A 10,218-nucleotide genomic window follows, 5' to 3' on the forward strand; every position below is an offset into this window, starting at 1 on the left:
AATTAATTAGAATCTCCAGAGTGATAAGATTATGATATGAACTTGGATGAAGATCTTACAATGTGTGGTCAAAGAATTTAGAATTGGAAGGGAACGTAGTTTTAAGCCTTGGGAAATAAAAGAAAATGTTTGTCTACATCTGTCTATATCATTCTTTTTACTGATTCATCAAATAAATAAAAATCAAAAGAATTGCTCCAAAATGTCCTTTTTTTATTCCCTTTTAAATACAAAGAGATTCTGAGATATTTGCACTTAGGAACACTTTTTGAAGGAGTTAAAGGCAGTCTCTTTCTTTCTAACACCACCTGCCTTTTGATATTGACACTGGCAACTTTTCCCTGGTGTCTCATTACTAGTTTGAACAGCTATGACAGATTGAATATATGGTATTTGAGCTATTGTTTAGAACTGTGTTACCTGCTAAGACAAACAGTTGCCTCAGCATGAGTTTGGCCTTGAGTGATATTGTACCCTACATTAATACATTATTGATATTAGGAGACTGACTTTCTTACAGGAAAAAAATCCATAGTTCTTTATTTTGCCTTCTTAAGAATTGTAAATGTTGGCTTTCAGGAAAAGTTGAGCTTCTTTATGACTGGCATACTTGTATTTCTCTCTCTCTCTCTCTCTCTCTCTCTCTCTCTCTCTCTCTCTCTCTCTCTCTCTCTCTCCCCTCCTCCCTTTCTCTTTCTCTGTGTCTCTCACTCTGTCTCTCTGTGTCTCTGTGTCTGTCTCTGTCTGTCTCTGTCTCTGTCTCTGTCTCTCTCTGTCTCTCTCTGTCTCTGTCTCTGTCTCTCTCTCTCTCTCTCTCTCTCTCTCTCTCTCTCTCTCTCTCTCTCAAAGTGAAGTCTGGCATAGTGGGAGGGAAAGTCCTGGAAGGCATTCAATGAGTTAGTGGCAGCAATTCAAAGGGGGAGAGAACCTAGAAGCAACAGATCACTTAGGATAAAGTTTGCAAAGGTTCAGGTGAATAGCTCTGAGTGGTTCATGACAGTGGGGTGATGTGGCATGTTGGAAATAAACCTCTAGTCTTCTCTTTAAAGTAAAGGAACTGTGATAATTTCTAAGGTCCCTCTTAGCTTAGAGATTTGGGGATCAATGAGGTTAATAAAAGACTTCTGAGTCCCCACCACAAGAGGAATAAGTACACAATTTCAGTCATTCTATGAAGAGGAGAAAAGAGTCTAATCCTACCTATATCCCCTGATATTAATGAGTCAATCTGCACTGTGTAATCTAATGGAAAGCACCAAGTTTAGAATCAGGTTAGATTTGAATCTCTGTTCCACTATGTATTAACTTGTGGCTGGGCAAAGGACAACCTCTCTGAGCTACAGATGTCTTGGTAAAATGAAATCCTTATATCAGATAAATTATGCCAAACACTTATTTGATTCTTACATATCAGTGTCCCATAAACTCACAAGAACTTTATTTAAACCAATATAAATGTAAATGTGTGTACAATCAATACAAATGGTGGCTGGTTTCCAAAGAGATTCTGCATAAAACAGTACAACAGGCAAAATCTGGGAAAACTGAAGAGAAAGGAAGGAGGTTCTGGCAGATAGGCTATTATTTTAACTCTTCATTTCTGGGGAATCATCTTAGATTGGTAATGCAAACATTTTAGTGTGTCCACACCCTCTTTCCCTCCTCATTCTTCAACATAAATGGGATCATCATCATCATCATCACCATAAACATTGCTCAGATGCTGAAACTATTTCAGAGAGCATGACTTAATGGAAAGACAACTATTTTTAATTTTTTATAAAATCAATCATCTTTTATTTAGATCTTGACCCCTCTGTGAGCTGTTGTGTGACCCTGGGCAAGCCCCTTCCTCTCTTAAAGCTTCAGCTTCTTAATTTATAAAATGAGACATTTTGAATACTTGATTTCTATCTTCTAGAGTTCATTTTGGTTCTGTAGTATTGGTGGGGTTGGTCGATGCATTCACTCCTCTTTATATATATATATATATATATATATATATATATATATATATACACATCTATTTATCCTATTATCTAATAATCAAGCTACCTATTATCAATCTATATACCTAACTAATTCAGTTACAGATCTTAGACAGCTAGCTTCTATTTAATCTATTTAATGTCTATATCTCCTGTCTATCTATCTATCTATCTATCTATCTATCTATCTATCTATATAATATAATTATTTCTGAATATATATATCCATATTATCCATTTAATCTATCTGTATCTCTCACCTGACTTGAAAAACTTTGGAATCAATTATGAGAATGGAGGACATGCACACAGAACATCCATTCTGACATACATCAAAGAAGTAGAATGTGAGATGTGGGCGGCTAGGTGGTACAGTGGATAAAGCACCGGCCCTGGAGTCAGGAGAACCTGGGTTCAAATCTGGTCTCAGACACTTAATAATTATCTAGCTGTGTGGCCTTGGGCAAGCCACTTAACCCCATTTGCCTTGCAAAAAACCTAAAAAAAATGTGAGATGTGCAAATTTAGAGTCATCTCCAATCCAAATGTTCATATGAACTGTTTGTTTCTGACCCAAGGTTAAACCTTCCAACATCATATTTGTCTGAACAGTCATATTTGAATACACGGCATCGTGCCCCAACATAATGATGTCATTTTGGTCCTCTTCGAGAATGAAGATAACCACCACCATTCTAAGTAGCTATCAACTTATATCTGTCTATCTAATCCATCTGGCCATCTAACCTAGATCTTATTTAATCTCTATTTCTCTTATTCTTTTCGCCATCTTATCTCTTATCTATATATCAATGTAAGGCAGCTAGGAAGTGCAATGGATAGCACATTGGCCTTGGAGTCTGGAGGATGGGAGCTCAAAGCCAGCATCAGACTTGATTCTTACCAGCTGTGTGACCTTGGGCAAATCACTTAACCCTGACTGCCTCGCATCTAGAGCCATCTCCAGTGGTTCTATATTCATTTCTGGATGATTTCTGAGCCCAGATGACTCTGGAGGAGAAAGCAAGGCTGGTGACTTAGCACAGCCCCTCTCCCCCCACTCAAATCCAATTCATGGAATCACCTCCCTGATGTTCAAAAATGGACAAAAACACACACATATCAATATTGTTGACTGATGCATCTATCATCTATTCATCTTAGCTATCTAACCTCTATTTTACCTATTTCATCTCTATCATCTCTTATGCAATTTCATCTATTATCTGCCTGATTGTCTATGTATCTGTGGTTTTCTATGTATTGGACCTCAAGATCTACCATCTAGCTATCCCTTATTCATATCTATCTTTCTAATCTGTCTGTCATCTATCTATTCCCATCTGTCTCTAATTGTCTCCCTCTAGCCATCTAGGTAAGCATTCTTTCATCGCCCTCTGCTGGATAATTCCGTTTTTCCTTCTTTGCACTAAGATTAGACCGAAAGGGGCAGCCCCGAGCAGGGTACGAGTCCGCGCGGCGACTTTAGACTAGTTTTGTCCTTCGTAGGCTTCTGTAAGAGCGCGAGCGGTCTGGCCCTTTCCGCCCTTCTGAGCATGTGCGCGACAGCAGCGCCGGGCCGTGACGTCATGCAGCGCGCCGAGCTTAGAGCCCCGCCCTTCGCCCGCCGTCGCGCCGCTGACGCGCAGCATGGAGCCGGCCTCGAGGCTGGGAGCGGGTATGGCGCCTGGGGGCTGGGGGCCGCGGGGGCCGAGAGCGGGATGAGGGGACCCGGCGCCTCTTCCCCTTAGAGCGAGCGCGGAGCATGCTGGGCCTAGTAATGTCGATAAGAGCGCGGAAATGGCGCTTTAAGGGTTGCAGAGCGCTTTCTCTGGCCCTCCCCTTGGGCCTAGGAGGGAGGGCTCTGTGTTTTACGGATGGGGAAACCGAGGCAGGGGTGACTGCATCCGGGTTGGGATGGATGACCTTTACAGCCCCTCAGGCCAGGCCCTCAGGCCACGTGATGCAGCCCTCCCTGACAAGCTCGGGGATTGGTCACTCTGCCTGCCGGGGGCGGGGCCTGTGTGGCTGTGAGGGCCAGGCCCCGACGCCACGTGATGCAGCCCTCCCTGAGAAGCTCGGGGATTGGTCACTCTGGCTGCTGGGGGCGGGGCCTGTGGCTGAGTGTGCTGGTCTGGGCTATGTAAACAGACACGCCCACACAGCCTGCAGCTGCTGCGGAGAGGATGGAGACAAGGGGAAGCCACAGGTGGAATTGAGATGGGGGTACTGCAGACCGAGAGCCAGGGAGGACAGGTATGGATGGGGGACTGACAGGTAGAGCGCCATCCCTGGAGTCAGGAGGACCTGAGTTCAGATCCGCCCTCAGACACTTCATAATGACCTAGCTGTGTGGCCTTGGGCAAGCCACTTAACCCCACTGCCTTGCAAAAAATTTAAAAAAAAGTATGGATGGGGGGGGCTGAGTTTGACACAGTACACAGACCCATTTCAGTTGCTGTTCAGTTATTTTTCAGTAGAGTCCTCTTCAGGATGCCTATGGCCACCTAGCTGCCCCTTTGGGGGTTTTCTTGGCAAAGATAATGGAGTACTTTGCCATTTCCTTCTTCAGCTCATTTCAGGTAGATGAGGACATTGAGGCGAACAGGATGAAGTGATTACCAGGGTCAAGGTCAGTATTTGAGGCCAGATTTGAGAAAATAAGTCTTCTGACTCCAGAACTGGCACTATATCCACTTCAACATCTAGAAGCCTGCTTGGCACATTGTGGGTATTTAATGTTTATTGGTGATTGCTCTCTTACCCATTCATCCCCAGTACCTCTCCCACCTTATTAAATGTCCAGGGATATATCCTTTAATAATTTTGTGATACACAATTCTAAGTTCATGGTAGATACTCAAAATTATTTAATTAATGAATAATAATAAAGTCATTCATTAGTGACCCCCTAATAAATTTAAAATTAATAGTGACCTTTGTAGTCACCTAGTCTAGTGATATTAAGGATCCCACCAGACTGCATATTGACATAATTTTAAAATATAATATCTATGTTTTATTATAGTTTTACCTATTTGGTTACCCAGTTTTCACATGCTGAAGACTGCATACTGAGTACCTCTGATCTAGGCCTACCCATTGATTTTACAGATAAAGAAACGAAAATCTAGGGAAGCTGAGCAGCTTGCCCAAAGTCATACAAATAGTCAAGTAACAGTTAGCATTTGAAGCAGATCCTATGACAGTATACTTTGATGATGCCTATCTTTTAATCCATCTGAAAAGATTGTTGTAAAACTTAATGAAATAATTTTGGTAAAAAAATAACTGGAGATTGGCAGTATGCTGATTTCTTTACAGAAGTTAGATCATTTGATCCTCAAAACTGGTCGATAAGTTCTATTATTATCCCTAGTTTACAGGTGAGGAAGCAGAGGTGTACCACAGTGAAGTGATTTGTCTACAGTCATACAGGTCTCCTGATTCCAGACACAGTACTCTATTCACTCTTTAAATGTAAAAGGTTCCTTCAGGATTAAGTTATTTTCAGGAAATAATTTCTGTCCAAAAAACTGACATCAGTTCTTGACCAACTCTCCCCTTTGTTCCTGGTAGATCTATGCTGCTCCCATTTGTCCCGAACCTTCTTCTCTGCTCATAGGAGGACCCTCTCAGATCTAACATACCCCTTTGTTTTACAATATTTGAATTCATTATTCAAGATATTATTCTACATTTGTATCTTTATCCTATTGCAATTCTATAACCTCCAAAAGGGCAGATGTCATACCTTATCTAAACTTAGAATTTTGCTTTGTACCTAGCATTTTTTTGTTGCAAATAGCTTTTTTAAAAAAAACTTAATTATTTTTCCAACTACATGTAGTTTTCAATATTCATTTTTTTGTAAGGTTTTAAGTTTCACATATTTTTCCTTCCTTCCTTTCTCTCCCCCTCCCCAGAGAGTAATTGAGTATAGGTTACACATATATAACTATGTTAAACATATTTCCATATTAATCATATTGTGAAAGAATAATCAAAATAAAAAAGGGGAAAAAACCATGAGAGGGAAAAAATATAAAAACCAAAAATTTTAAAAATTGAAAATAGTATGCTTTTGTCTGCATTCATAGTTAATATTTCTTTTTATGGATGGCATTTTTCATTACAAACCTTTTGATTATTATGTTACAGAGAAGAACAAGTCTATTATAGTTGGTCTTCATACAGTGTCATAGTTAAAGTGTATAATGTTCATCTGGTTCTCCTCACTTCAGTGCCTAACATTTTGCTGCCTAGGACCAGTGTTTTATTAATGAATTAAGTGAAAAGGGAATAATTTTTATTTTTTATCTAAAAAAGATTTTTATTTTTATTTAAATATTGTTTTATAGAAGAGAAAAATTAAGACCTGGAAACAAGAAAGTCCTGGGTATAAATTTCCCCTCTAGTCCTCACCTCTCAAAAGCTTACTTTCCTTTTTTGTAAAAGTGATAATATTACCTATGTTACCTATCTTACAGGGTTATTTTGAATATCATGTGAGAGGATATATCTTATATATAGTCCAGCCAGTCTAGCTATCTTTCTTTTCTTTACTGTCATTTATATTTCTTCACATATGTTTATTGGAACTTGAGATAATAGTCTATATAGAGTAGTTCATTATAGAGAAAGTCTAGTGCATAATGCAAATGAAAGAACTGTTTCCTATCAAAGATAAGAACCTCCATGTTCTTTTTTCTATTGTTTATTGGATTCATCTCCCAAATACTGTAGAACCTTCTGAATGAATTTAATGACTCCTCAAAAGAGTTCAGTATGTCCATTATATAGACCAGATCATGATATCCTTACCTAGTCTGGTAAAACCAAAAACCCCTTCTCAGAATAATGTTTTGTTTTTAATCATAATTGAAGGGAGTGTTAAATTTTAATTAGAAATTAGTAAAAATAATGTGACATTTTTCCATTCAAATTCATGGACCCCCTACAATCTGTCTGGTGTACCCCTAATGTAGATTTATATGCAATTAAATATGGATGGCTCATTGAGCTGATCCATTAGCAAGATACTGCAAATGAATAATGAACTGGGTGCAAACTTTGAGTAGTAGGAGAGCATTTGGGAAGATGGATAGCTTTTAGGACATTCCCTTGTATCTCCTGAAACCAGAAATCACCACCAAAATACCCCACATCTTTGTAACCCAAGTATTCTAGTGATGTTTCTATACAGTGGTATAGATAGAATAGGACAACACAACTTCTAGAATATCAAAATTTTCAGGTAGCCTGTCAGTGAGCATTAATATTAACAACAAGGACTTGGAAGAAAATGTTGCAAAAGATCATCTAGAAGATGTGTGATTGGAAAAGGAAGTAGAGTAGAATGTAGGATAACAATGCCTTCCTCATGTTAGGAAGGAGGACCTCAGTGGAGGAAGTGCAATTTGCCTGGCACTGAAATCATACATTTATAGAGGCAGCCAGTTGCAGTAAGGATAGGGCCCTAGGCTTGGAGTCAGGATGACCTGAATTCAAATCTAGCCTTAAATCATTTCAGCTTGAAACCACATTAGATAGTAAAGATCCGTTAAACTCTGAATAGTCATTCGTTTATCCTAGGATATGATGATACACTACCCATATCACTATGAGATAAACTAGTGTCTTAAGCAATAAAACTTTGCCTTGGTTTTAGATCAGATTTGGTAGAACAATCTTTTATTGCAAGAAGCTGCAAAGCAGAGTTTCTGCCCAGCATGCTAATGCTGTATTATATCACGCCTGAATCTCTTTCCTCCACTCTGACACCTGACCTCCCTGGCTTCCTTTAAGTCCCAACTAAATTCATTCCTTGTTTGGGAAACCTACAGTCACTCTAAATTCTAGTGCCTTTCTTCTGTAATTATTTCATATTTATCCTGTATACAGCTTGTTTGTACAGATTTTTTTTTGCTTTTGGGGGGCAGAATCTGTATGTCTTTTGCCTTTTTTGTATCCCCAGCTATAAGCACAATGTCTGGTTCTTTGTAGGCTCTTTGGGGGGGGGGGGGTTGCAAGGCAATGGGTTAAGTGACTTGGCTAAGGCCACACAGCTATGTAATTATTAAGTGTCTGAGGTCGGATTTGAACTCAGGTACTCCTGACTCCAAGGCCAGTGCTCTTTCCACTGTGCCATCCAGCCGCCCCTCTTAGGTTCTTAATAAATATTGATTGATTGATTGAGTATAATGCATTAAAAGTTTATATGGTAGTCTTTGATTGTATATAACATCCTAATGATTTATTTGACAGTTAATTCAAAGCTCTTTTGTTAATGTTTTAGGTGTCTCCAAACAGGAAATTCGTGAAAAGATTTGGGATTATATGGAAGCACAAAATATAGCTGACTTTCCAAGGCCTGTCCATCATAGGATTCCTAATTTCAAGGTAGTTATGCCTTCCTAGAATATTTAAAACAAACACAGCACATTCCTAAATGAATAACATTAGTAATTCTGTTACTATATCTCTTCATGGTGGATTAGAATTCAGTGAACAGTTAGTAGCAGTATAAAATTAAAACCATATGTCTCTAGAGCATTTATATTTACTGACATCTCTCAACATGTTACTTAACTTTCATTTGCAGTGACTAATCATTAAATATCTATGAGCACAACTGGGCAGATCCTGAATATATAAGGTGCTCCTAAAGTTACTGCTTACAATTTGATACCAGATAAAATGTTGATCTTGAGTAGGAGCAGGCTATCATTTTCACAGAGATGACCTTACTCAGAAAATTAATGGAGAAATGTCATGTTAAGATAAAACCCAGTCAAGAGTTCCTTTGAAAAGTCAAAAGTGATTTATTTGTCTAACCACTCGATTATGAGCAATTATGAGGGCAGGGAAAGTTGCTTTCTGCACTTCAATGCTCTGGAACAAAGTAACTAGCACACAGTTGGAATTGACATTATTGCTGAATTTACTATCTGAGCCTCAGTTTACAGCTGCAAAATGTTTTTTAGAAATAAAGATGTATTAGAAAACCATAGCAATAGCAAAGTTCTTAATTTTACATAATCCCCTGAGGATTGTGATGATGATGATGATGATGAGTAAACATCCCCATTTTACCAATGAGTTAACTAAGGTGAGAGATTAAATGATTTGCTCATAGTCATGTGGACCTATAAATATTTGTGTCCAGCTTTCCTGATTTCAAGCCTATTCCTCTTTCCACTAAGCTACACTTCCCTCACAAAAGAAAATAATAGTTTTGGATCATAAATGTTTATTGTTGTTACTGCAGAGCTGTGGGAAAAGAAAATTTTTAACTTGATCCAATCTGGTAATTTGTTGGTAAAAAACAGAAGAGTTGGGAAAGTTTGCTTCAAGGAAGAAGCAAAGAGTCTGGACTCAAACCCTTTAGTCTGCTTGTTTTCAGAGGAAGAGAGTCATCATTCTCTTTAACCAGGCTGATGCCTTTTTATGTATCACAAGCCAAGAGGAGGGAAGAATGTGGTTTTGCATATTAGAGTGAGGTTTTCTTTTTGGTTGTTTTTGCTAGAAACTCAGATCTAAAGAGTTTGTTTTGTACAAGTTAGGCTAAACAAGCACTCTTAGATAAAACCACTGACTCTCCGGACTAAGTAACTTTGAGAGCCAGTTGCAAGATTGCTGATTTATTTTATTACTACTGTAATTCTCATGACAAGAAAGTGAACTACTCAGAATGGGTAGGGTCTAAAAAACTGAATCCATTTTGAAAACTGAATTGTCATTAAAATAAATTATAGGAATTTCTTAAGGACATGATTTCTCTCTCATCACACTCAATTTGGATCAGTGTGGAAACAATGTAAAGACTGACAAATTGCCTTCTGTAGGGGGTGGGGGAGGGAAGTAAGATTAGGGGGAAAATTGTAAAACTCAAAATAAATAAATCTTTAAAGAAAAAAAGTTTAAAAATAAATAAAATGAATGGCTTGAATTAGAAAAAAACAAATAAATAAATAAATTACAGGAAAAAGTTGCTAAGTTAGCAAGGCCATTTTTTTTTAAAGATTAGAACTTAGGTTTCCCCATCTCAACTTGACTGGAAGCATATGGCTATTCATGTGCCTTATCTTACTAGTGATTGAACAGACCCTTTGACTTCTCCATTTCTAATCTGGGTTGGTTCATGCCCCCTTAGGTAAGCTGGTTCTCCTCAGTGTTTATCCTGTGGATATGGATATTGGTGCTGATACCTGATCAGCTTGGAATTCCC

General features: G+C 38.5%; 1 protein-coding gene across 3 annotated transcripts in view; it reads left to right on the forward strand.

Moving 5' to 3' along the window:
* The first annotated feature begins 3,606 nt into the window (after window positions 1-3,606).
* The window catches only part of MTHFSD (methenyltetrahydrofolate synthetase domain containing), a 55,555-nt gene continuing 48,943 nt past the window's right edge, over window positions 3,607-10,218 (forward strand). For 2 of the 3 annotated variants that reach the window (XM_074201769.1, XM_074201762.1), the window contains exons 1-2: window positions 3,607-3,666; window positions 8,287-8,390. In XM_074201769.1, coding sequence (XP_074057870.1) covers window positions 3,639-3,666; window positions 8,287-8,390 — 132 coding nt within the window. In that variant the 5' untranslated portion in view covers window positions 3,607-3,638. Of the gene's footprint in view, window positions 3,667-4,093; window positions 4,245-8,286; window positions 8,391-10,218 lie in introns of those variants that run through there. The other variant, XM_074201772.1, reaches the window with a different exon arrangement.

The sequence above is a fragment of the Macrotis lagotis genome, chromosome 1 (assembly GCF_037893015.1).
Source record: "Macrotis lagotis isolate mMagLag1 chromosome 1, bilby.v1.9.chrom.fasta, whole genome shotgun sequence".
NCBI classification, from domain to species: Eukaryota; Metazoa; Chordata; class Mammalia; order Peramelemorphia; family Peramelidae; genus Macrotis; species Macrotis lagotis.